This window comes from Necator americanus, chromosome III (genome assembly GCF_031761385.1).
Source record: "Necator americanus strain Aroian chromosome III, whole genome shotgun sequence".
Classification (NCBI taxonomy): Eukaryota; Metazoa; Nematoda; class Chromadorea; order Rhabditida; family Ancylostomatidae; genus Necator; species Necator americanus.
This window is the reverse complement of record NC_087373.1, coordinates 24,347,431-24,373,997: the sequence shown is the minus strand read 5'-3', so window position 1 is coordinate 24,373,997 and position 26,567 is coordinate 24,347,431. Positions and strand designations below refer to the sequence as shown.

Below are 26,567 nucleotides of genomic sequence, written 5' to 3'. Positions count from 1 at the left end.
GATATACAACTACTTTATCTTTTTTATCCTTTGTTATGGGTGTTGCCCCATCCTCGGCGGTGAAAATCCTTGTATTCATCCCATCTCATCAGGTTTGCTCTGGTCTCCTCTTCAGTTTCTTCTCGTCCATGATCTTCCTCGCAACCGTCTCCCGCATTTCTTCAAATATTTTTGTTGCATAAACTTGGCTTCGATCGGTTAAAACAACAGCTATTTTCTCTCTATAATGTAACACTTATGTTCGACAACTACACACATGCAACTACATTACGACAAAAAATTCATTAGTAAACAATCATTTCGCCGTTTTAACCGTATTTTCCACGTTGTAGAACAGAAATTGTACATCTGTCTCAGACAAATCAAGATAAGAAAACCTGTCGGAGCATCCAGGTTTCTGAGAAGACTGTGTTGATGACGCATTATCACCAAATCTCTGATTGTACCATTCGTCGACGGTCATTGTTGGGATTGATGGGTATCCAAGACCAAAAACCGCTTTTTGTTGCTCAGATCGAGTGATGATGAACGGCTTCAAACCCGCTGCAAAGACATAGTTGGGAAAGAAAAAAGACTTTTTGAACATTTCTTGAAGATAAAACAATTACTCACGTGGCTTTGCAGCGCTTTCTGAAGTGGAGGCTGCTCTGTTGTTAATTAATTCGGAACCATTTTTCATCTCGAGCTGCCGTTTCCCCATCATCTCCACTAGCGGCAGCTCATCTGAATTTGGTAGTGAATAGAGACTACTTGTTATGTTAGACAATTCCTGAGATGTTAGCCTTAACAGAGAATTTATACTATCGCGTTTTCCTATAAATCTGTCCGGTTTTTTATAGTCCTTTAATAAAAAAGAACCGAACGTTTCATCTACCGCGAACTGTTCCGCAGAAGTCGAATCATGATTTGGGCACTTAACAACTCCTTGAGAAAGTTATTCACACCCACCATAATATCCAGATCTCAATCGGACATTCACCTGCTCCGGTATCTGCCGAGTGGTTATTGGTGATGAGCATCGGACTTTTTCATTTAAACTAGAGAATTTTTTTAAGCTTAAGAGTGGTTCAGGAAAATGCATAAGTGGTCTGGTTGCAGGTTAACTTTTCTTCAGAACTATTTTAAATAAAAAGGAAAGGTGATTTGTATTAATCAAAAGCTTTATGCACATCTTCGACATCAATTCAGCATCGCCTGAGATTTATGAACGCTAAATACAATATCCCTGCAGGACCAGCCCTTTATCCTAGTAGACAAAACGAACCGACGTTTATCGATCCCGGAGGGATGAAAGGAACAGCTGGAGAAAAAATCATGCAGTCGCAGCTTAACTTCTTATCACTGCATCACATTTGTCTAGTGTTAAAAAAGTTTCAACTAACTGAATGAAGTTTTATGGGATAATGTTGAACTCAAACTTCGCTACTGATGTAGGAGGGAAATGGCAGCGAATTTACAATTACAATTACGTACAATTCTAGAAAAGAATAATTTTGTTCATGACTACTGATGGGACTTCTACAACGCACCAACGAGTAAAAAATCCTGGGGAAAAAATTGAAGTTCAACGCACAAAAAGGAGCGAGTTCAATGCAGGTTTCACAGGTAAGAAAAAAATCTACTAGTGAATTTAGTTCTCAGAGTTTCACTGTCCGCCAAGACAGTGGATCACCTCAAAAAATCCTCGGCGTACTTAAAACGGAGGCATGCCATTTATCTCAGGAGTTTCAATCTTTGGCTCAAACAGATAAAACCGATCAATAAAAAGGTAGAGGAAGTGGTCCATAAACAGAATAAGGAAAAGTGTTTGGACATGACATTTCCACCTTACACCTGTGCAAATGTACATGTTATTAATTCTAAAAACGCAAACGACATGGAACTAATCAACGATACCTTCAATAGAGCCTAACTCCTCCAAAATCTTTTCGATCCAGTACTTTATCAGTGTTAGATGGAGCTCTCTCTGCAAAACGATGGTGAATAAACATGAATTGAAGCCACAATCAAAGTCAACTCTCCTACCACAATCGAATCATCAGAATTGTTCAACTGCTTTTGCTGTTTTAAAGCTTGCATTGCTTGTTTCAACTCCTTTTGCCTCCGGAAACGTGCAATTTTCTGCTCCCTTAATTCTTCACCACTAAACTTTTTTATCGAGGGCTGTGGAGTGTCAGACAAATCCCCTGAAAAAAAAAACAGATCTTTGTGACTAAACAGTTGATTTTGCAGTTAATCCTCAGATTTTTCGGATAAGAAAGTTGACAAAATGCTACTGATTTCCACTGAAAAAAAGATCCAACAGAGAATATACTTCAGAAGAGGAGAATGAAATCACCACTGTCCAAAGAAAGTGCATAGCTTTCGAAATCGAAACCATAGTTCCTTATGCGTCGAATGAAGTCAATGTAATACACCTAAATATGAAAATTGTCCCTGTGGAGTAATTCAAATCTATCATAGAATAACTGGATCGTCACTATCTCACTTACATTGCACGGAATCGCACTTACAAGCAAAGTTGTAGAAATTGTATAGGTCATCCCGGACCCTGCCTTATTGGTTGAACTCTATAGCCCCTCTTCAAGCTTGAAGAGTTCACTCATGCAAAGAGGAAACAATGGGATAGGCACTTTCTCAAGTTCGCATCACAAAACTTCCACATTCTAAATTACACTATCCTCAACACAATTTCATGTTTTTTTTTTACGTAAATCACGTTTATATTTTAGTGGTTCCAATTGTGCTGTGGTCTATATCAAGTAGCCCGGAAAATCTTGCACGAAAAACTTTAAAAATCCAGAATTTTTCAGAAATGAATCTAATGCTCTAGCAAGTGTGAGAACCGTCGAGAAAGTTTTCAAAGTTTTTCATATGGGGGTACATCAAAAGGCATGTGCACGCTTTTGTCAATTTGCAAAACATGAGAAATGTACTACAACTTCTGCATCTGGCTTTGGATATTCGCAACCTAATTGCGGAGTTCGATTCTTTTTTTCTGGCATTCGGTCGCCCTCAGGCCTAATTCACCGGAACTTGAGGTGACATACTATCATTTGTTCAATCAGTTGAACCGTCATCTGCACGGGAAGAAGTTCGACAAATACGATGCCTGAATTCTGGGCGGAGAGCATCAATGGTTTGCCCAAAAGAGGGACAAAGGTCACAGGTGTCTATGGTGAACATATTGCTTTATATGAATTGTTCTAAATAAAGTCATTTGAGAAAAATTTTTGATGCAAGACTTTTCGAGCAACCTAATACTTTTCTCGTCACATTTAATTACCGTTCTTGTTCTTCCCCTCTAACATGCTCCGGCTAAAACAAAAAAAAAAAACTGATTTTTACATGGCAGAATTAGAGGTGGAAATGGTGATTTGATAGATTTTACTGACTTACTCTATAAAAGCTCGACATCCTCAGTGCTAACTCCCTATTTCATTTATCATCAGTTCGTAATTCCAGGGCCAAAACAGTTCTAGGACAGCAATAGCATACCTTTAAACGTTCAGTAAAGTCATGACAAACGAAGTTTTCGATACTCCAGGTCAACTATATTAAAAGAAAAAGAAAACAGAAAACACTTCTTTTTAAAACTTAAATTATGAATAAAGTTCATAAGTTTTCCAGACAATTCTTGTAAATACCGAGAATACTATCAACTGCCTGCTATTGTTTCAAGCGTTGAGCCCAGCAGCATTAAAGGCATCACCCCACGAATCTGAGGTGGTACGGATTTCAGGTGGAGTATTCGTATACGGGATGGAAGGTGGGTGATTCCGTCCATTTCTTGTTAACTGGCGTAAAAAACGGCCCGGGAGATGCGGTGTGTGCACACGGCTGGCGCGCTCCAGTCGAACTCGTAGAAAATAGCGGGCAGGAACGCTCGAAGCCGTATCTTCCGAACCGTTTTTTTACGGCAACTAGGAAGAAATGGACGGAATCACCTCCACTCCTTAAAGGCAGCATACCACGAATCTGGGGTGGTACGGATTTCAGGTGGAGTATCCATATACAGGGTCGTAGATTATGGAGACCGAAGTGGTTCCGCTCATCTCTCCTTGAATCACTGCAAGCAGCCGGTCTTTGAATGCTGTTTTGTACGATGCCTTCTATTGCAGCGCGCCACCCTTGCACGCGTAGCGTCCCTTACTGCTTATCGGGACAGTCCGAATTGATTTTCGACGAATCGCAGGGTGGGGGCGGCGCAACAGGTGGAGCGTTGTTATGGATGGCGTCGTACAAAACAGCATTCTGGAGGCGGCTGTTTGCAGTGATGCAGGGAGAGAAGAGTGGAATTACCCCTATCTCTATAATCTACGACACCATATACAGATACTCCACCTGAAATCATCACCACCTCACATTCGTGGGGTGATGCCCTTAAACTGCTAGAAATTTAAAAACGAAAAGAAATTGAGCAAATAATCACAAGCATTATTTTCTAATAAACATCGAAATATTATTTCTGATGAATAACAATCCAGCTACTATTCTTCGTGTCTTCCATAGTCAGCTGGATTTCAGCAGAAATTTGATAAATAAGGACGCACTGCTAGGGCACCTCGAAATATGATTGTCTGGTTTCACTTCCACGACCCACTCAGAAGGTGCTCGATACAAACTACCCCTGTCAGCAGTGAACAAATCTCTTGCATATTGAAAAGAAAAACAAGTAACATGATATTTCGCCTCTTCTGAACTTGCGAAAATTCTGTTATTATTGATGCTTAAGCAGCTATACGTATTAAAAAATGTACAGCGCGACGGAAAAGTCATACGTTCCGTAAATCTATCTTTATAGTCAGCTATTTTGTGCAAAAATGAGCGGTGAAATAATGATGGAGCAGAAGAAATCATCCTGCTTAATCATTTATATTCCATACAAACTGAACATGAGAATTTCTTATTGTCCTTCCTTCTCCCTTTACGCAAGATCAATAAGTATCAATGCAGTATTTAGTAGTACTATATATATATATATATATATATATATATATATATATATATATATATATATATATATATATACGTATATATTATGGGGCGGGTGTAGCGTAGCGGTTAGAGGTTCCGCTTCCTGCGCGATCGATCGGAGGTTCGAATCCGTCCTAATGCTCACTTAGCCTTTGATCCCTCCGAGATCGATAAATTGGTACTACACTTGTCTAGGAGGATAAAGACACTGACTTGACACATCGGCTAGCCACCGCAAGTCATTGTATAGGCCAGTTACACGTTCGTGAACCTCAAACGATTCTGAATTGAAGTGAACGTGAGGGCGGATGAATCTACACGAATGTAAAAAACAGTGAAGCGCTGCAAGCTCTCTCGGAGATGATACATTTACATGGTAACAACTTGGAAACATATGGACTAAGTAAATCTCGCATAATAACACTTATCAAGGAATGCCTGAATTGTAATATCTTCAGGTGGTCAGGAAATTATTTTGCGTAACTGAGAGGGCTAGCAATGGGTCAACGATAAGCACCAGTACTGGTGATCTGCTCCATGAGCAGAATCGAAGAACCAGTGCTCTCACATAGACCAATAATGTATTGCAGATATATTGACGACAGTTACATCATAACATCAACACAGTCCGAAATGGACGAGTGTTTCCGAATACTCAACCAACAATCGCAATATATAAGACTCACGCGAGAAACCCCAAAAGAAGGATGGCTTCCTTACCTCAACACCCAAGTAAGTACTTCTAACGACATTATTAGAGTAAAGTGGTATCGCAAAGAAAGTTGCAAGAACATCATATTGCACGCCAAATCTGCACATCCGACTGCAGTAAAACGCGCAGTTATTCGTAATATGTTCAAAACCGCTAGTGAAGTATACACTGGCAACCAAGAACGACACGAATCACGAAAACTAGCCTTGAAAATTGCATGTGCTAATGGCCATACAGTACGTCCGCATTACCGAAGAACCCGCACTGTAAATAGCAATGTTCCGCGCGAAAACAAAATTTCTCTGTGTTTTCCTTTTATCTCTAGCAGTGTTAGTGCCGCTGTTCAGCGCAGCATTATCCACGCATTACAAGATGACGTGATCTTGGTAAATATCCCAAATGCAAACGTCAAAAGCCAGCTTGTTAGAAACAGACTATATGATAGATACTGCATCTGTGAAAGATGTGTTATTTGTCCTTACGGAAAAACAGGCGACTGCGCAAAAATGGGGGTAATATATGAGATTGAGTGCTTGATATGCAATGCAACTTACATTGGGGAGACCGGTAGGAATGTTGGAGTGAGGATTAATGAACACATGGCAGGAAAACGACGAAAAAGTTTGATAACACCACTAGGAAGGCACAGACATAAGGCCCACAATGGAAAAGATTACGATGTGAAATGCGTTATACTGGCTCACGAAACAGAACTATCGGCAAGGAAGACGTTGGAGGCGTTTTGGATTCTTAAAAGAAACCCTTCAATGAATAATAGGAATGAATGCTTGTCGATAACGAATGAGTTCTTGCCACTTGTACCGCTCTGTGACCTATAACCGCCTGATATTCTGTGTGTAGATCAAATCATCTACATCGTCGCTGGTGATCTACTCGCAGTAATACTCATTCGCTGGTACACTGAGTGACAAGTGCGTGCAACCAGCCGCGCCACATCCGGTGGAGCAAAACGTAAGACCATTTTTAATGTAGATGGGTTTCTGTTTTCACTACCCTGAACGATTATCGAAGCACTGACCCAGGGTAGTGTAGCATTTGACGGGATAAACGTAGCACTGCTCCAGTCATCCTCTATTTAGGCCTCTGAAGACAGCGAAAAAGCCGAAACGTCAGGCAAATAAAGGTTCCACCTAAAAACCTCGCAGGCATACTATAACAAAACACAGACGGAATATGCCGAGGTTTCAAGACAAAAGAACATTCGAACTACTCCTATCTCTCATACGGATGAACTGATTTCATATTTTTGAGAGCGAAGAAACAACTATTTTATAATAGACAAACCTTCGCTAATCGCAGCTGATCCCGGCGTTGGATAGGATCAGTAGTTGCAATGTTGTGTTGGGCAACACCGAGATAGCACGGTATAAGTAGATAAGGAAGGGAAGATGTGGGTATATCCTCAACCTGGTGAATGAAATGCGTATGAAACATGAAGGTGATTCCGAAACCACGCAAATTACTGACCTGCTCGTTGCTTGAAAATAAACATAGCGTAGATACAGCCCTGGTGAGGTCTTCTAATGTCCCAATTGCGTCCTTTATACGACCCTGGAATGCAGTTATGGAAAAAGCAATTGAAAGGTATCGTCGTTATGTACCATAAGGATTCATGAGAAAAAAATTTTGACAGAGCATTACTGTAATATCACTCCTAAGAAATACCCCACATTATGGGAACAAAATGAGCCAGACATATCAGAATAAGGAAAAATAATAACCAAACACAATCGAGGATTTTATTAAAAAGAAACAGAAAGACAACCCAGAACAGAGAACTCGCTTATGCAACACTTGACCAGTTTTTTTTTTCTTCTCTGTAAGAAAACAACTTCGCTCCAGATGTGCAAAAGCTCTATAGACAGAAAATAGGGGAAAAAAACACATTCTGTCAAAATTTACTACTGGTTGAGCATTCAGAACTGTGCCGTTAGTTATCATTAACATTAACTCAACAGTCATAGAAAGGAAAAATACCACTAAAAAGAGTTAAGAACGAGATATGGGTGTGTTCTTCAGAAGTTCTTTCTACAGTTCGAGTAACTGGAGTGATTTCCTCGACAATCTCTGAGCGCAAACGCTGTGATCAACCAGTACTTCACAGTTAAGATAGCTAAATTAGATTGTTAGCTGGTAGGAGAGAGGTAAGGGTAAACAAGGCAGCAAATAACGCTACTCTTAACCCTTGTGATAGTGCATTCCGCAAAGAATCTAGGGATGCACATAATCGGGGCTTCGTATCCAACTGTCCAGTTGCGAAGCTTCTGCCGCAACGCCTGGTCTTTTGTTCTCGACACACACTGCATCTCTCATCCGCATTTCCGAAATCGAAGGCGCGTCGCGTTCCCACGGTTGAACAAGTTCAGTGCCGACTATACTTGAGGAAAACTGTCCATGAATTGTGCATGTGGAAATCCACTGGTAAGTGCTCTTTCAATGATTTCATATTTTCCAGTTTACAAAGATCAGCTGAAGGAAACAACTGAAGGTAGATAATTCACCTGCATATCGTTTGACGAGAACTGCCCGCTTTCAATGTCACTGATCACTTCCTCCGCCTTTGAGAAGCTTTCATGAAGAGAATTGTCACCATCTCCAATCTTCTCACCTTTATCCATCTGAAAATACTAATGCTAAGAAGAATTCGATGCTTACATATAAACAAAAGTAAATAATACAAAGGCAAAAGAAGGATAACACGTCCGAAAGAACTGAAGGCGGAGAAGCACTTGGAGAGAGGATTTATGAGGAGCAAACGAAATCGGCCGATCTTCTCACGCAACACCCTAATCAGATAAGACACAACAAGCTCTTGACGTCAAATGCAACCATGCAGCTGACTTAATTTTCGAAATCGTCGCCGAATTTCAAATTGCGCGTCATATGTGAGACAGCTGCGAGATTGCAGAAACAGCCCCGATGGGAAAGTTTTTATCGCAACAATATTCACTTCACATGGGTTTTCCTTTCTTTTGAGGAAGTTAGGGTCATTATGCTGTTAGGGGCCTGTATGCTTCTGAAAAGCCTCTAATGTAACTCTAATACTTGGTAATTGCCTTGATTGACCTCTATGGATGGACCGCATCAAGACGGGATTGTTGTATGTTCCCCGCGGTTTCCTCACATAAACGAGAGCATCGTAGTTTTTCCGAGCAGAAGAATATCCCTGCTGACTGCAAGAATTGGGCATTGAGTCGTTACTGACAATGTTGAACACCGGAGGAGTTAGTAGCAGTGTTGCTTGTTTATAGTCGGTGGCGCAATCAAGAGGGCCAGCGTGCGTTCGACTAGAGCAATTTAGAGCGAAGCGAATTTGTGTGTCTTGCAGAAGAATGTGTGTTGCGGCAGATGCGTCGCGTCAACCCGATTGAGCAGTCCGGCGACGACTGTAAACACCTCAACTGTTGTCTCTCCGCTGAGTGATCATCTTCACCAATGACCACAAGATAACGGCTGTATTGGCTGTTGTCTAAACTTTCTTTTTTTGAGATATCGGTGCCAGATACATCCTCAAGTGGTCTGCTTTGCTTCTTTTTATTTTGGTTTCTTCATTATTTTCCTTTCAGGTCATCGCATGGGTGGCGGTGCAGTTGCTTTCGCATTATTTGACAGAGATGTGAGTTTTCCTATAGTTTTAGATGGATTTGAATTAAAACGATGGCTAAGACGGGGTCTCAAAACTGTAACTCGCAACTGTATGTTTATTTGCGTCCATCTATATCATAGGCGGTCCATACCATCCTATCCATCTCTCCTTTCTTTCTCTCCTCTATGAAATGTACGAGTTTCTTTTTTGAGTACCTGATCTAGTCGAAAACATGACGTTTACCTTGTCTTATAACTGTTTCAAACTTATCATTCGTGTCAACTCTGAAGCAAGCAAATGATCTAGTGCGCAATGTTTTCGGTAGGAACGCCATTCTCATCGGTAAGACTCAAGATGTCGTTTTTTCTGTCCAAATGAGAGTGGAAGTTACAAAGTTCCTCTATATCCAAAAAGTTTTTGAAAAGTGTGTTGTAGTTGACGAATATATTCAAGGCGATGAATATGTTCAACCGGGTGAGCGTGAGGGCCTTCCGATTGTGGCAGTACTAAGAGATAATGAAGTGTGTGCCAAGGAGAAAGAGGGTGGTGTATTGTCGTCGTGTCGCGTACTCCTGGAGGAACATTTCGACGTAGACTGAATTTGTATGCATTCAGAGCAGAGCAGAAATATCGAATAAATCAATAAAAAGTTGTCCATAAAAAAGACTTCTTGTTAGCGCATCAGAATTTCCTTGTTAATTTTCTGCTATTTTGGTGGTTTTCAGCATGTGCGGTTGTTAAACATCATAAATGACTTGTATCAAAAACACACGTACGATCTGGAGCTGTTCATTCATTGTTCGCTGGACATAATCGACGAGAAAGCTCCAAAAGCGAATGAAATGTTCTTGGGGCACTTGTACAGCAATCAGAAATATAAGGTATGTTTTGAGATACTTGTCGCAGGTCGTATTTCCATTATTTTTTGAGCGGTTACCTAGATTGGGGAATAATCGAGTTAGAGTGATCTGACGATCTGTGAACTTGCAGAAGCTGCTGCGCCCAAAGTGGCATGGTGGGCTCAGCGGTTAGAATTGAAGCACGCGTACCGCTGGTTCTGTTCGCGCTGCAACAGTGAATAGTGCTAGAGAAGGTACCTCCTTGATCTCAATTCCTACGCTGCACCGCATCGCTTCTAATGCAACTGCTTACGCAATTGCCTTGTGGTTCAACCTGCAACCTATTCCACTGAATCTCTTTCCAACCAAAAAGGCAAAACTCTTTATTTAATTAAGAACTATTTCTTCAGTGATTAAAGCAAAGAAAAGATGTTTCTCTTGAATTGTAGTATTTTGAAAAGTGACCTCTGATTGGTCACAAGGGACTCAGATGTCTCATTCAGATCAGGAGAGTCATTCGAGATGCGGCGCAATTTGCGACGTATCCGAAAGGCATTTTCTTCTTTATTCTCTTTATTTTAGCACATCTGAAAGGGCTAACTAGCTGCTCCCAAAGATTCGGAAACTAATGTTGAGATTGTTGCTCTAGTATTTCTCAAATCCTTTACGATTTTGCAGTCGTCGTAATGTGTTCTAACGCGTTGACGCAGCATGTCTTCTGTGAAGGCGTGCGCTGACCCCTCCCTACAGCATGCGAGAAACTCAACGGACTTCTTTCCTTTTAGCTCTTTACGGTTTTTCATTGTTTTTTTTTTCGTGTAACTGTACATTTTATCGTTGTCTTGCTTCTAGGGCGCCTACAACCCCTTAATTTGTAAGGATTTGAGTCCTTTAATTTAATTTTTTTTGTGTAGTTCTGCATTTCGCTACTTCAATGCTTCTCTCGGATTCTTTTGCATCTCTTGGAAAACTTCAGTTAGCTGCAGTAAGAATTCTGTCCACTTTATGTGTAGCTGTCCATAGTTAGTTAACCTTCTTTAGAAAGCGTTTTAGGATTTTACTTTGACGCTAATCATGCCCAGCAGCACAAAAAAACGGGACAGAAATCGAACTCTCGCAAAATAAGATCTTGGAAGCGTTTTTAGGAGCAAAACATATAGCAAACTAAAAGAAAAGTACTTTACTAAGACTATGTAGTAATGCTATATAATAACGCGCTTTGTTCGTGTATGTGTGTCACGAAAATGCCCCATGATGGTGCAAAACTTTGCGCCGGTGAGGTGCCGAACCATGGCCATGCACATGAGAGACGAGCACTCTACCTTTTCATCATTGTCCGGAGTCATAGTTAAGAACGTATGTTGGCTTTGATAAAGCAAGTTAGTTTCTGTCATATGTTAGTGAGGGTAAGTAAACTTTTATGTGAATGTATACTTCTAAATTTGCAAACTATCATGCTATATAATGACGGACTTATTCTGTCACATGTGTGCATCTTTGTGTGTCTCTGTAACCAAATTCCAAAAAGAGAAAGAGACGGGTACCATGGCGTCCTATCGATACGCAGGAGCGCCACCGCGGTAAAATTGAATGAAACGGATCCCAGTGCGTCGAATTCGTTCCCCGGGGCGAGACAGCTATTAAATGGGGTGTCGGGTCACACGGCGTCGGAATGGTGCTCCGACGCCACAAAGCGTAAAATGAGGTGAGACGGGTTCCACTGCGTCGGATTGGTGCGCAGGAGTCCCAACGCAGTAAAATACGGTGAGTCGGGTCCCACGGTGTCTTTGAATGATGTTTCCAAATTGTGGAGGTTTCAGAGAAATGTAAAAATGTAAAGAAATGAAGAAATGTGATCAAGTTTGATTGTTCTCCAAATATAGTACTAACGCGTTTAGGGAGAAAATCATGAAATCTCTCATCTATGCCTAGATTTTCGAGGAAAAAAATGAAAAGAGCATTAATAAAGGAAGAAACAATTATAATTCTACAAAAAAAAGTCACTGCTGTTATTTCTTACTGATCGCTGTAGGCGAACGAAGCGGACACTACAAAAAGTCTGAAGTCCGGCTTTAGCCGGACGTTCATTAACTGTTCTGTTTATAAACTGCTTTGCCAAAGAAGACAATCATCTTTAATTGCAAAAACTTGCAAAAACTGAGTTCAGGTCTCTTTAATGAAGTCAAAAAACTGGAGTACTACATTTCGAAAAGTACGTTTAACTTATAGCATAGAACCAGGTTAGTTCGATTGTGTGACACTTGTTTCCATAAACGAGGCGCTACACTTTTGGTAATATATCTCATTATGCAAGTACAATCCTGGGGCAGCAGAGTGCTTATCATTGCTGTGCTTCGACGACCTCAGTTTTTATAGATATCAGTTGCTAGAGTGAAGCGATATGCGCCGCAACAATTTCCGCGATAGTGGCTTGATATTGGGCAGCAGACCTACAGATGCGTCATTGTCGGCAATGAAGTAGTGACAATCTCAGGTGAGTTTTCTTGTTGTAATCAATGTATACGCAATATGATTGTACTAGTTTGTGTTCTCTACAGTTTTGCTTTTACGTATAGTTTTCCACCGAATAGTTGTTCCCTACTAGTGATATAATACTGGTCAGATTTAATTATACTCTTTGAATGTTCTAACGCCATCCTCGAAGGAGAAACGGAATAACGCAGAGAGGTGAACTAGAGGAATTAGAAAGCTCTTCGAATCAAAACGACCTGAAGTCTGGTGCAGTTGCGCAAGCGGTTCCACTCGATCCGACGCGGTGGAGTTAACGGTTGGGATCGAGGAGGGACTCTCGCTAGCACTACTCATTTCTGCAGTGCTAGCGATGACCCTACCTCTGTCTCAAACGCTGACTCCATCACGTCGCTTCGAGCTCAATCGCTCACGCTATTGCGTCAGCCTTCTTCCGTGATTATGCAGTTGTGCTTCAAACATAAACTAGTACAACTACAGGTGTTTACAGTGATTACAGAAAGAAGACTCATTCAGGCTGTGCGCCGTAGAACACAGGACAGCAATAATAATGTAAATGATTGCCCTTTTTCAAATTACATTGTTCACCAACCCTATACATTGAACAGTCTTCACAAGTTTTATGTGTGAAGCAAATCTTCCCTAGAATTCACTACTTATTGGAAAAAAGATGAAAGTGGGTATGCTTTCCAAAAAGTACGCAAAGAAACATCACTATTTTACATATGTACGCAGCCCAAGGTTTTTAGCTGCAAGCTGTTGTCATTGCTGTCAATAAAATGAAGTGAATAATACCACTTGGTTTCAGTCTTATGGCTTCATAACGAATACTGGTGTTCGAATGGTTTTGGTTCTCGAAGCAAACAACATTGATCTGAAGGATTTGGATGTCCGAGGGATCTTCAAACGCTTTCACACACTATATTGCAACGCTATCTCCAATCCATTTCACACATTTGGGAGTGAAATTAGATCCGAGTAAGTTTAGCATTAATGAGGAGCAGAAAAGTTGACTCTGTTGTATTACTCAGAGCTAATATTCAACACATTTTCAGATCATTAACAAAAGCCGCCGTGCAGATACTGTGTAATAACGGGGAACAGTGACCTATTTTAATCAGATTGTATAAATTAAACTTGTATAAATAGGGGATTTTGCCTATTTGAAAGTGTTGTTGATAAGTATTGCTCACCAATATTTCGAAGCCATACTTCGTTCTGAGTGTACTTGTGTTTCTTTTTAATTTGGTGAACAGATGGATGAAGGCTTCAGTGGTGTCGTACGTGTTTCGAATATTAGTGATTTCATCGCTCCGAACCCGGTAGGTTCTATTGTGCGAGAAAACCAATGTATTTGTTATTCTTTTTTTTTTACAAAAAGGACATTTTCCCGCTCCATATAGGAGCACTTACACGGTGAAGCTACTTGATTTATTTCATTGGGTTCGACAAAGTGACCAGACTTTATTTGACTGTTTGTATCGCGTCCAGTAGCTATCATATATGCTTCCGTCGCATCTCTGCTAACAGAGAGTTATGTCTTCTAAACCAAGTTTTATGAGGCATAACGGTTAGCTGTCCTCTTTGCCATTACTTTGGTTCTTTGGCAATGCGGACGTGTCCTCTGCAATTACTATTCGAGGGACTTATTACTGTTTTATTTTACTCCACGTCTCAGTTTTACTCACTGCACTGATTTGTAGTCAATTTTATTGTTTCTTCAGAACTGTATCATACCGCTGGAAACAAAGACAATAGAAGAACCGCTGGTGTCGCTTCGAAATAAACATTTGAGTAGGAGCAAGCCCGAGAAAGTGCTTTATTCATACTTACTTAACGAATGTTAATTTTGTTCGAGGTGCCGCATTTTTTCAGGGCGCCGTGAAAATCTCACTTAATGATTGTCTCGCCTGTAGCGGTTGCATCACCAGTGCCGAGACTGTTTTAGTTGAGGAGCAATCTTTGTCAAGGCACCTTTTTTCGAAACAGTTTACCTTTTTAAATATGTCCTATCTTATTTGTTTCTCAGACTACTCGATAGTATCAGTGGAAAGCAACTCTGCGTTGTGACAGTATCTCCTCAAAGTGTGTGTTCGATCGCTGTGAAAAGGCAAATATCTGTACCTGATGCAGCAAAATTGATTGCTTCTTACTTTTTCTCGAAAGGTGGGGACGTTGTCCAGTATTGCCACTACTTTTTGTACTTTACAGTAAGCTTGTTTGAAGAACTCCTTAGCTTGTTCTGTTACCTGCTTCGCAAATGTGGGCAGTACGATGTAGTCGGGTCATAGCAGCTTGAAGCCTGGTAGCTGGCGCAAGGGCTGCGCTGAAAGCGATGACACTACCAGTTGCGATCAACCGAAACAGTCACTACCTCCACTCATCTCAGCAGCCTGGAGAGGCTTTAGTTCATCCTGACCCGACTATAGCAGTGACTGATTCAAAAAAAAAGAACTTACCAAGTTGAACACTAGTAATTATAGTAATAATTTATTCCCAAGTAGAACAATAATAATACGGAAGAATGTTTGCTGAGTGAACGATATTGGCTTCACTCACAGTTTGCGGGTAATGTGTAGTTGGCACCGACAGCATTCAACCGCATGAGAGCGAAAAGTCGAAAAGTCTGTTTATCGCTGCACTGAAGCTAAGCTGAAACACTTTTATGCTTTATAAATATGCGTTTGTTGTATAGATTCGAAAAAGTAGTAGCTGAGTAAATAAATGGACGTAAAGAAGTAAATAAATGAGCAGCACGGCCTCACTATTTCAGCTACTTTGATAATGACACCGAAATTAGTTTCGTGATCACCACCTCTATTCATCTTCTTATCCGAGTTCTCATGAAACCTCTCTTTGAATTTGAGGCGATTGCTGGCACCGGTGACTTACAGTGTAGTAGGTGCTGAATGTCGGTTGAGCGCCCTGATCTAGGCAGAGTAGAGGAAAAGGTGGTGTGTGAATAGCAGAAAAGTGGATGGTGGGATAGACGCGTTGACGAAACTTGTGATGAGCATTTGGTGCCGACTATAAGCCCAAGTGGATTTGAAGCGTGGATATCCGTTCCAGAATGTTCAAGAACTACAGAGTTCTGATGAAAATCGTCAATATATCATGAGACTACAAAAGTAGGGTGAAATGTAGTTGGGAAAAAGGGTACTCAATGGCGCCCTTATTTCTGCTAGTAAAAAACTAAATAAATTGGGCCGCTAAGATTCAAACGTTGGTCTCAGAGAATCTACGACATGTAAGCTAAAGTTACTATAAGAAAAAAAAATGAGACATTTGACATTTTCATTGACATTTTCCCCCAAAAGTATCAATTCAACTTTTTCTTGATTTCAGGGTTTCACTATGTGATTGACTCATCAATAGGCCGTGCATTTTCTCTAGAAGCAGCATATCAAGAGTTCTGTTCGACATCTTCTCATCCTGTGTTAGTTTCTGCGTGTCCCGGTTTTGTTTGCTATGCAGAAAAAAGTCATGGTGCTTTTCTTCTTCCCTTTCTCAGCAAAGTTAGGTAAATGATAATGGACTCCTTTTGATGATAATGAAAACGTTTTCTAGACAACGTTGATTCAGATCTCCGCAGGCCATGTGTGGTGCTTTGGTGAAAGACTTCCTGTCTCATCAGTTTGGTGTTCTTCCATCTGCTATCTATCATGCAACAGTAATGCCTTGTTTTGACAAGAAGCTTGAAGCATCGAGGCCTGATTTCTACGTGCATGATTCCGAAATACGTGAAACAGACTGTGTACTAAGCACAGGTATAGTCTCAAGTCGCCAAGTATACAAATCCTTCGGTATCTGGGAATCTTTTCTTATGTGACTTTGTGAATTATGAAGACAAAGTACGTTTGTGATGAATCTATTGATTTGAATCCACCATGCTGATAATCTGAAGATCTTTTTTTCTTCATCTGTAAGAGCTATGCAACAACTACTTCAGGAAGAATATGAACGCATTAGGGTTTTAGCACTGCACTTACGAGATACTATCTGATTGCTAAAAACGATTAAAAGGTGCAAGTTTGACTCCTCTGCCTGTTCTCTGATTTCTTGAGGGCATCTTCGAAAGTACATGAATTTTCGGGAGTGAAGTAATGCAGCAGTTCTTCCTTCTCGAGGATTTAATATTGTTATCTTTTCAGTTGAGATCGACTGTCTCCTAGACGATGTTCAAGAAATTGTCGAATCTCAAGAGAGCGGATGGTTGGGCGATTTCAGCAGAGGTTTTAACTAATTCTGTTTAGTCTATGTTCACCAGTTTTTCACACTTATCCATATCCATTGCAGGTATTCTTTACGGGAATGATGGCGGAACATCCGGGGGTTTTCTTGATGTGTTAGTAAGGAGATTCGCCAAAGAACACAGTGCCGAATTCACTGAGCAGAGAATGTAAGTTTTAGATACCATAGGTCCCAAAGAAAACTGTTGTCTTGGCTATTCCGTGTTCATCTTGCAGAGCAAGAAACGTTGATGCAGTCTTTGTTTCTCGTGATGGTGATGTCATTTTGCGGACCGCACGGATCTACGGATTTAGAAACATACAAAACTTTGTGCGGAAGCTGAAAAACAACAGCAGCACCTATGATTACGTAGAAGTGATGGCTTGTCCAAGTGGTATGGAATTTGTTCTCCCAGATTGGTTTCTAAAATGGTAGGAAATAATTAAGCTTGTGGTAATGGAGGTGCACAAATCCGTGGAGAAACAGCTAATGACAGGGAACGGATTCTGACCAGTGTAGAAAAGGCTTTCGCAGAAATAAAGCATGGTTCTGCATTAGAAATAAGGTGAGTGCCAGGCCGGCCCTATTTTATCATTAACTCTCAATGAATAATTTGCATTTCAGAAAGATTGAGGAAGCTTGGTCAGAGCTAAATCCTGAATGGAGGACACTTCTGTACACACAGTATCGCAAAGTTGATAGTAATATTGCCCAGAAACTGCAGTGGTAAATATACTTGCGAGTCTGTGCCTGCAGAAAAGGCAGAGCAAGCATATCCTGAACATGTTGTGCTCACTAAACCTCCATCCCTTTGAAATCTTGTTTCTAATGCAATAACAGACAGAGTTTGTTTTTGAGAACGGTCATAAAAGTGAAAAGGTAGCAAAGTAGCAGATGTTGAAAAGCGAAGCTCCACCCTTTTACTGTAACCAATAACAATTTTCACTTTAAAAAAAATACGAGGATTATGTTAATTGAACGCAAAAGGGAAGGAGTGAATCTTAAAAGTACTACCTTCGTAGCAGTCACCAAGTCCACGATGAGGAACAAAATGTTGCTTCCTTTTTTCAGATGTACAACGTGCCACTGTTAGCAGTTCCGTTCCCCCATCAGGTTACTGTGACGTATGTGCGCCGATTTTATACTATAGAGCAAGTACAGCCATTGTGAAATAGGAAGTAACGTGACGATGCGTAGCGTTCTCGATGAAAGCGTGTACAGAGCTTTCTGCACACTAGTTAGAAAACTCTTCAGACCTCTCTTCTTGCTTTCATGATTTTGCTTCATTTTTATACACTAATACTTGAATAGGACTACGCATTCGTAACAAAGTTCCTCCCGTCTTGTTTTGTCTTTTTTTTTTTGCTTTTACTCCTAAGGCGCCTCTAATATTTTAGCTTGTGGAGATTCATTTTATTCTCCTTTTTGAGTGTTAATGTGTAGCATTTGTTGTAGTCGAAATCATAGTAATATCCAAAATCTGAACTAGACGAAAGCTAAGCATGTTCAGCTGCACAAAAAGCGGGGCATAAATTCAGTTGCTGCAAACTAAAGTCCTTAAGGAAAAACTCTGGGATCAGGAGAAACTCTGAATTAGGGAGGATTTGAAAGCGAAAAAAAGGGCAGGAACCAAAATCCTACAAAGTAAAAAGCGCCCTAACCCCACTAAAGAAGTGTAAGACTACTCATGCACTACCAAATGAAGACAATAATGGAAACTATAAGAAGCAAAAGGTAAGGAGGTCCGGGGAATTTTCCGCATGCTGTAGAGAGAGCTTAGTGCTCGCATTCACATGAGACGCGACGCGTTGTATAGGAAGGGGTAAAATGTGATATAATATCTCCGCATACAGTTGCACATCCTAGAACATGAAATACAGTACTAATTTCTCCTTTCTCTCCTCAATTTCATATCACTTAACCCAACAAGAAGACCCCTATCGAAACATAGCAATCATTTTTGAGTTCAGATTCCATTATACTGTCACCAGCACACATTGTCACTGCCTGGACATTTTTCCCTCTCTCAAAAAGCGGCTAGGTACTAAAATGTGATCGTGTGTTTCGCGAAAAATGTTCGTAGTATTTGATAGAAACAAATGATATATGCGGAGAGAATTCTGTTTCGTATAAGGGATGACAGTGAAAAGGGTTCTATGCACTAGGCAACTCGTATGCCCACGAATCGATTATTCCAATCTAGCAATCATCTCTATGAAGCGAATTGTAGTGAATTGCACATGAATTTGGACAAACATTTATTTCGGCAAATACAATCATAGCCGGAGGAATAGAAGAGCCGAATATCAGCAAATATAATGGATGCGGATTCGAAATAACAAGAAACAAGATTGATAAGCAATTATCCCGATGGATAGAGAATTTTCTGCGTTAACAGACGCAACAATAGAGATCAACTTCTCGTCAGTATCTGTCCCTAGTAGGGCTGAACCTTCTCCTCTCTCTGTCAAAATCATCGCCGTTGCGCCTCATCGGTCCACCGAAGGATCCATATCTGAGTGGTACAAAGTTTAAATTTCTTGGAAGCAAGATTTCCACTCATAATTTGAGACACTATTACACAACTATTGTTACAATAATATTTATGAAATGATAGATGAATACCTTCTAACAGGTCCTGGTCCCACTCCAGGCATAGTGATGGCGACATCAATAAAATCTCCAATTTCGAACTTGCACATCGACAGCTGAACAATTAGTGTTGTAGATGATAAAGCAGCAGAAGTAAAGAAGAAAGCAATTAGACATAGAAGGAAGTTTATCCTAAGAAATTGGTCGCAATTTCAAGACTATAAGGAAGAAAAGCTGTATTCTCCTGCTTATCATGTGAAAATAGTTGGATCCAAATTACATCTTCGAAGAACCGCTCGAAGAAAGAAGTTCATCAGCACGAGAATGCAGGTTTCATTGGTATGATTGCGGGTTGTTAGATTAAAACCATTCCTTCTATCTTCATATTTGCAAATATTGCAAGACAGATATGCTGTCCTCATGCTTGCGATTCGCATCATAGTCTGGTTTAGCGTGTATGAGGCCCTTATAGGTTACCTCATGTAGAAAACTCCAACACTTTCTGCAATTGCTTCATCTAACAACAAACTTCAGAACATATGTAACCCGTGAAAAACCTGCGCTCTTTACTACAAAACAAAACGAATCAATCTTTACCCTTAAACGAAGTTTCGGAATTAATTAATCTGTTGATCTGCCAGTCAAGTACAAAACAAATGTTATTGTAATTGTTAATCCCCTAAATCAATGTGTTGATCAGTGAGGACGAAGTGATTTCCATGCAATTGAAAACTCAAACAAATTGTGAGCCACCGAATAGTCAAGATCAGAAACTAACTCGGAATTCATTATTGTAGATGAGCCAGGCTAATCAATGGTGTAAGTAAAATAACCAAAAAAAAAAGTCGAATTTTGCATCGATTTAAACTAAGATAGAAGGCAAGATGTAAGACGGCATGTCACGGAAACCATTCTATTCCCACATTATTTTGATACTATTACCAAGAGTAAGCACCAGTAAAGGAAGCAACTAACTCGAAAAAAAAAAAACAAATTTTGGTCAATGTCTACATATCTAGCAGCAGAATTCTTCATGAATCGGAGCTACTCAAGGCAAATCCTCACACAAGCGGATTAGTACGATGCAAAAAACTATCTAAAATCTGTTTCTGATCTTTTTTAAAAACATAGTACGATTATATGTTAGTGGCTAAGCTACTTTTCACATTAAATGTCGTATGGATGTTTCGATGGGATGTTTGCCTACTCCAATGGTTACGAGGACCAACTTTCAAGTACTTTCTCCTTTTTGATTATTCATTAACTTATTTCAACTCAAGTTCTGGACTATGAATTTCTGTTCTTATTCTGATTATCCTTTTTTTCCTTCCTTTCACCACTCTCTTTTGCTTGCTGGCTTGACTGAAGCATGTATTGCTCACTTATAATATATTAGGATCAATCGGTCAACTGAATAAAGATGTTCGAAATGCTGTAAACTTATCTACGTTTAAATATTCATACTAGACAAAATAAAACTAGAATTCTGACGTAGTGAAAACTAGAGTCCTCCCATGCACTTCAAAAACAGCGAATTCGTAAAAGGTCAATGTCGTTTCTCATGCCTTCTTTTTTCGATAACAACAACGATCAACACTACTGTAGAGGATCGTTCACTTTGGCGCTTTACACTTCGCAATAAAGATGCCCTTCTCCTAATATTTCGCTAGCTAAAATTGCTATCTCCAAGGCGAGACACAAAAATAAGGTACACCAATTGATCGGAGCATAAACTACTTGGATATGAGGCTTCGGTAGTTATAAAGCATAATGGCGACCCTTATAAGCACCACAGTTGACTATATATGATATGAGATTGTTCTTTGATTTCATAAAACTTTGCAAGAACTAGATAAACAACAAACAACTAGATAATTTAAAAGAGAGCAACAAATCAGGTTCGTACCGACTTGCCATCGTCAACACCTCTCTGGCCATTCATGGTGTTACCAATATCGCGAATTGTGTAACGATTGTTCATCCGATCAGGTGCCACTATAACGGAATCAGATATGGACAATAAATTCCAATTCCTTAGGTAAGCATAATGTAACACACCCCTTGAATGCGCAATAATTCACCAATTTTGGACAGATTTTTGTTCTTACATGGCTGGACTATGAACTAAACTTGTTTGAGAGCAGGATAAAACGGATTTAGAAGTGACCTTTGCGAACTAACACTCAACTTTTCTCAAGTAAAAATGCTCAGCATATTACTCAGTATACAAGTGGTCAGTCCTTGTAAAACTCACGAAAAGCTACGGAGCTCACTAAAATATGTTTCTCAACACAAGTAGGTGATCACTGCACAAGCTGGTTAGTGAGAACTGAAAGAAAAAAACGGTTGTATACCTATCGCAAAGTCAAACGTAGTTCCACGTCGACGAGCGTCTGGGTTCACTTCTTTAATCAACGACGTCAGTTCTCGAAGGGTACAATCCATCCTTAAATTCCTACTTACTGCTTGTAACCTTATGGATCCTAATCAAAGGACAGAACAAATATGTAATCACCATGTGTACATCTGAAGCTCATTAGCTGGAACTCCACCCCTCATGTAATCAGATATGGGGTTATGTCTGCCATTCGCACAGAAAACTCGCAGAAGCAAAGGACAGATCTAGTAATATGCAATTCTTCGACTTTGACAGGAGAAACAGCAAATAAGACGCCAACATACCTTCTCCCTGTCTACAGGCTTCTCTAGGTTCACAGCCACTTGAGAAACCACAGTCGCCATATCTGCAAGGAAGTCACGTTACAGCAAACGTCGATAACGTCAGGCCGAGTGTGGAAAGATAGAAACAGTAAATAAAACGATCAACAGAGGAAAGAGACAAAGAGGACCACAAGAGACCACACCACCGCCACGCTTCACCATCCCATGTTTGGTTTACTCTGTCAAATTATGCAGAACCGGTGCAGTTACGGTCAACACGTGATTTGGCCGTTTTCTGCGGATGTCTGCAGTTGCACCTTCAGTCAGCAGGGATTAGTTTCCGTTTTGAAGTGATCTTCTCCTAGTTATTGAATTAGATTTGTTGTCTTAAAGACGTTATATCAGTGTGTCAGTCGGTGGTTTGGTAGAGTTCGTTTAGTTTTCAGCTATTGTTGCTGGATAATTGGACAATAGAAGGTGAAGAAAGCTTCCGGAAATGTCGGAGGAGCCAAAATTGCAAGAATTCACTCTCAAGGAGGATCACGAGCTAAGGTTTGAGGTCAGTTAGCTTCATATATGGAATAACCTTATCATTTTTCTGTTTTCAATGGTAAGAAGAATTATCACAGCGTTCAGGTGGGGGGTACGGAAGTTGTTCTTGAGCTGGTTCAAGGAAGAGCCGAGGTTTTCGGTACAGAACTAGAAATGCACAAGAAATATGCATTTCCCCCAAGTGAGTAATTAATGGGACTTGCAACGAGCATATGAACATTTCTACTACCATGCCATATATTCAGACTTCATTTATTTTTGATTTATATCCATCCGAGAGTAGTTTCTTACAGATACTCGTGTGGCTGTTTTCAGCTGGAAGGGGGCTTCGGTTGAGTTGATCGGCTCAACGAATAGTGCTTATGTCGCGGAGCATACTCCCATGGTGAGTAGTTGTCTGACCGCTTGAAATATCTGTTTTCCGAAGTTTTTTTTTCATGCGATATTTAGTAACATACTAGTACTTATTATGAAATTATATAAGTGGATAATTTCTAAGTACTGAATTAAGGTCATTTATCTTAATACACATGCTGCACTGGAGCAGCTGCGGCAACATACGGAGGAACAAGCATCCGTTGGTGGCACAGAGAATCCCAAGGGTCCTCGTATCATGCTAGGTTTGCGCATACTTAACTACTGTTTTGAAAGTGTACAATAGCCATTCATTCGTCATAATCACTGCTGAAAAGAAAAAAGTTTTAGTTGGCCCTATGGATGTCGGAAAGTCAACTGTTTGCCGCATTCTCTGCAATTACGCCGTTAGGCAGGGAAGATCCCCTGTCTATATCGACCTCGATGTTGGACAAGTATGCACGTATTATAATAACATATTTCATATATGAAGTAATGAATATTTGGAAGGAACATATATTTTATATATGAAGTAATGAATATTTGGAATTGCGATTACTCTGACGACTTTTAGGGGAGCATTTCTGTCCCTGGAACCATTGGTGCGCTGTTCATCAACAAAACCGCTGACGTTGTGGAAGGATTCGATCGTTCGAAGCCATTAGTGTACAATGTGAGGAATTTGGTTATCGTTCTTATTATTACAACACATTTTTCCTTTTCAGTTTGGTCATATTTCGCCTGGAGAAAACTTACCGCTATATGATCTTCTGGTGAAAGAATTAGCGGATTCTGTTACGGTTAGATGCGCTACTCACCCCGAAGCAAACCTGGGCGGCCTTGTTATAAACACTTGTGGATGGGTAACTGGTGAAGGGTGGGTATTCTTTCTATGTTTTCAAGACTCTTTATTACGCATTGAACATTTGCCCCGCTGTTCGAACCAAACTTTGCTTGATTATAAGCTTTTCAAATTTTGATTAGTATTGGTTCACCTTGATCACCTTGACTCCCGTTGGTCTTCGAACCGGTCGAGCGGGCGCCAGTAATTCTTCCATTTGTCCCGGTCGCGTGCCAGAGTAGCCCAGTGGTTCCTCCTTTCGCGTGGGACACGAAGAGCATCGTAATTTTCTTTGAAGGACTTCGTGAAGAAATCTGACCATCGGGTCGGCGGTCTTCCTGTATTGCGCTTAATATCGCGGGGAATCCAGTCGCTCACGGCTCTGGTCCAACGGTTGTCGTTAAAGCGCATCACGTGTCCGGCCCACCTTATTTTACTTTCCTTGGCAAACGCGGCGGCGTCTCTGATCTTCGATCGCTGACGTAGGAGAGAACTTCGAATCCCGTCTCTCACTTGCTTGAAACGGGATACTCCTAGCATCACTCTCTCAATTGCGCGTTCAATGACGCTCACCGCGTTTTCTTCCTGCTTGCGAAGTGCCCAGGTTTCTGAGGCATAGGTCAAAGCAGGAAGTACGGTGGTGTTGAAGAGGTGAGCACGGAGCCGGGTGTTCTTGGTCTTCTTCACTACGTCCTCGATGCTCTTGTACGCTCCCCAAGCCGCTCTTCTCCTCCTGCCCAGCTCGGGGGCCAGGTCGTTCATCATGTTCAATTCCCGACCCAGATAGACGTAGCTGGTGATTCGGTATGTTCGTTCGTTGAGCGTGAATGGGGCATCCGAGATCCATCCGTTCCGCATGAACATCGTCTTTTGAAGATTCAGCTCAAGACCGATGCATCCACATGTTTCGGCGAATTCGGTCAGCATTCGTTCCGCTTGGCTGATGCTAGGTGTTATCAGTACGATGTCATCAGCAAAGCGCAAATGGTGTAGCTGCCGACCATCGATCTTCACTCCCATGTCGTCCCATTCCAACTTTCGCATTGCGTTCTCGAGGGTGGCTGTGAATATTTTGGGTGAGATTGTATCACCCTGTCGAACCCCCTCTTCACGTCAATGATGATATTCTTGTAGAATGGCGAGATTCCGGTCGTGAAGTTACTGTACAACTCTCGAAGCACCTTTATGTACTGAGTGGGAACGCCTTGGTTGTCCAAGGCTTCCACGACCGCTTCCGTCTCAACTGAGTCAAAGGCCTTCTTCAAGTCGATGAAAGTGAGACAGAGCGGCATCTTGTACTCTCGTGATACCTCGATGAGTCTCGAAACAGTGTGAATATGGTCGATCGTGCTGAATCCTTTTCGAAACCCTGCTTGCTCGCTGGTTGTCCTTCATCCAAGACCTTTTCAATCCTATTAAGGATCACTCTTGTGAAGAGCTTGTAGATGACGGACAGTAAGCGATTGGGCGATAGTTGCCGATGTCATGTGGATCTCCTTTTATACAGCAACACGGTCTTGCTGGTCTTCCACTGTTTGGGACCTTGCATTCCGACAGGTAACGTGTGAAGATCCTCGCCAGGGTGTTGATGAGTACTGGCGGAAGGTTCTTCAGGTGTTCTGGTTTTTTCTGTCGGGACCGGCTGCCGTACGATTTCTCACCGACATGATAGCTGTCGTATTTCGGACGGGAGAACCGCTGGAATGACATGTCCATCTCCCTCAGATGGTGGGAGGCATGGGCACGCTGTGAGAGATCGGTAGAGTCGTGATGATTTTCCATTCCCCTTCTCGATGAATGGTTGTTCCCTTCGGGTTCCGAGCTGTCATCCTTGTCTTGCGTGGAAGTCTCGGCGGCATAGCGGATGTTTTTCGCCTCTGCTGCTTGCCGCACTTCTGCTCTTCTCCTTTAAGGTCTTTCTTTTCGCCTCTGCAAGCCTTGCGGCTCGACGTAAGCTCTTGGTTCCCTGCGGCTCGTGCTGCTCCGCTGGCGTTCGCTGGTTTCAGAGACGCGTCTCTTGGTTGTTTTAATACTCTCGCCTTCTTCCGCGTCATGAGGTGTTTGACAAGCCGGTCGTATTCCTCGTCGATGTTGTCCATTGCGGAATCTTCCCAAAGCCGGCTAACGTCCAGCGAAGGATCCCAGTTGATGGTAGTTCTGGGATTCTCTTGCTGAACTTGGCGGCTTTCTCTGCTCTCCGCGTGAAGAAAATCTTCCTCGGAGGAGGCGATGGTCCGATCCCGTATAGAACTTTGGTACAACAGCGACATCCGTCGGCAGAACCTTTTTTGACGATGATGTGGTCTATCTATTACGGTCCCTCCACCGGGTGACTCCCACGTCCAGCGTAGAGGGGGGCTTCTGGATTGCAGTTCCTGGATGGTCTTAGTCGTCTGATGAACTCGGAAGCCTCTCCCCTGGTCATTCCATTGTAGGCCGTGGGTCCCGTGTGAAGTTCCTCCGGCGTTCTTTGGGCCAACTTTGGCGTTGAAGTCGCCAATTATGACCTTGTAAAAGGCTGATCTTCTCGGTGACTTCTCCGGTCCTATGAAGCTTCGACTCTCTTCTTCGTAGCTTGATGTTGGGCGTAAGCGACGAAGATAGTCAAGCCGGTGTGGGCCCATCTTCATCGCGACGTCCGATTCGGGTCGTGAGTTGTTCGAAGAGTCGATGTTCTGTGCCATACTCGTGTTGACGAGGACGCCAACTCCA

General features: G+C 41.4%; 9 protein-coding genes across 10 annotated transcripts; 3 read left to right on the top strand and 6 right to left on the bottom strand.

Annotated features, from left to right (window-relative positions):
* Nucleotides 1-23: 23 nt before the first annotated feature.
* On the bottom strand, nt 24-8,328 carry RB195_010762 (uncharacterized protein; the record flags this gene model as incomplete). Its single annotated transcript, XM_064191900.1, has 9 exons — nt 24-159; nt 378-543; nt 613-723; nt 1,897-1,966; nt 2,026-2,186; nt 2,339-2,417; nt 6,995-7,117; nt 7,178-7,261; nt 8,212-8,328. The coding sequence occupies 9 exons, from the start codon at nt 8,326-8,328 to the stop codon at nt 24-26; spliced, it is 1,047 nt and encodes a 348-aa protein (XP_064049483.1).
* Nucleotides 8,329-9,284: 956 nt separating this feature from the next.
* Nucleotides 9,285-13,732, top strand: RB195_010761 (uncharacterized protein; the record flags this gene model as incomplete). The annotated part of the gene is made up of 4 exons (XM_064191899.1): nt 9,285-9,326; nt 10,022-10,177; nt 13,434-13,603; nt 13,681-13,732. The coding sequence occupies 4 exons, from the start codon at nt 9,285-9,287 to the stop codon at nt 13,730-13,732; spliced, it is 420 nt and encodes a 139-aa protein (XP_064049482.1).
* Nucleotides 13,733-13,881: 149 nt separating this feature from the next.
* On the top strand, nt 13,882-17,585 carry RB195_010760 (uncharacterized protein; the record flags this gene model as incomplete). The annotated part of the gene is made up of 11 exons (XM_064191898.1): nt 13,882-13,947; nt 14,350-14,439; nt 14,501-14,595; nt 14,655-14,791; nt 15,971-16,145; nt 16,208-16,392; nt 16,777-16,857; nt 16,922-17,024; nt 17,092-17,249; nt 17,303-17,420; nt 17,480-17,585. The coding sequence occupies 11 exons, from the start codon at nt 13,882-13,884 to the stop codon at nt 17,583-17,585; spliced, it is 1,314 nt and encodes a 437-aa protein (XP_064049481.1).
* Nucleotides 17,586-19,279: 1,694 nt separating this feature from the next.
* Nucleotides 19,280-22,189, bottom strand: RB195_010759 (uncharacterized protein; the record flags this gene model as incomplete). The annotated part of the gene is made up of 6 exons (XM_013441127.2): nt 19,280-19,370; nt 19,481-19,563; nt 21,354-21,442; nt 21,802-21,893; nt 21,963-22,069; nt 22,130-22,189. The coding sequence occupies 6 exons, from the start codon at nt 22,187-22,189 to the stop codon at nt 19,280-19,282; spliced, it is 522 nt and encodes a 173-aa protein (XP_013296581.2).
* Nucleotides 22,190-22,604: 415 nt separating this feature from the next.
* On the top strand, nt 22,605-23,998 carry RB195_010758 (uncharacterized protein; the record flags this gene model as incomplete). 2 transcript variants are annotated; one of them, XM_064191897.1, is made up of 8 exons in its annotated part: nt 22,605-22,667; nt 22,745-22,841; nt 22,954-23,045; nt 23,172-23,280; nt 23,366-23,469; nt 23,589-23,687; nt 23,740-23,814; nt 23,918-23,998. In XM_064191897.1, 8 exons carry the CDS (start codon nt 22,605-22,607, stop codon nt 23,996-23,998), a joined length of 720 nt encoding a protein of 239 aa, XP_064049479.1. The 2 variants fall into 2 exon arrangements, with proteins under 2 accessions (XP_064049479.1, XP_064049480.1); XM_064191896.1 differs by having other exon boundaries at nt 23,740-23,891; nt 23,980-23,998.
* A 16-nt stretch (nt 23,999-24,014) lies between these two features.
* Nucleotides 24,015-24,899, bottom strand: RB195_010757 (uncharacterized protein; the record flags this gene model as incomplete). The annotated part of the gene is made up of 1 exon (XM_064191895.1): nt 24,015-24,899. The coding sequence occupies one exon, from the start codon at nt 24,897-24,899 to the stop codon at nt 24,015-24,017; it is 885 nt and encodes a 294-aa protein (XP_064049478.1).
* On the bottom strand, nt 24,015-25,147 carry RB195_010756 (uncharacterized protein; the record flags this gene model as incomplete). Its single annotated transcript, XM_064191894.1, has 2 exons — nt 24,015-24,961; nt 25,018-25,147. The coding sequence occupies 2 exons, from the start codon at nt 25,145-25,147 to the stop codon at nt 24,015-24,017; spliced, it is 1,077 nt and encodes a 358-aa protein (XP_064049477.1).
* Nucleotides 25,148-25,277: 130 nt separating this feature from the next.
* RB195_010755 (uncharacterized protein) lies at nt 25,278-25,565 on the bottom strand (the record flags this gene model as incomplete). Its single annotated transcript, XM_064191893.1, has 1 exon — nt 25,278-25,565. The coding sequence occupies one exon, from the start codon at nt 25,563-25,565 to the stop codon at nt 25,278-25,280; it is 288 nt and encodes a 95-aa protein (XP_064049476.1).
* Nucleotides 25,566-25,576: 11 nt separating this feature from the next.
* Nucleotides 25,577-26,539, bottom strand: RB195_010754 (uncharacterized protein; the record flags this gene model as incomplete). The annotated part of the gene is made up of 1 exon (XM_064191892.1): nt 25,577-26,539. One exon carries the CDS (start codon nt 26,537-26,539, stop codon nt 25,577-25,579), a length of 963 nt encoding a protein of 320 aa, XP_064049475.1.
* Nucleotides 26,540-26,567: the final 28 nt, after the last annotated feature.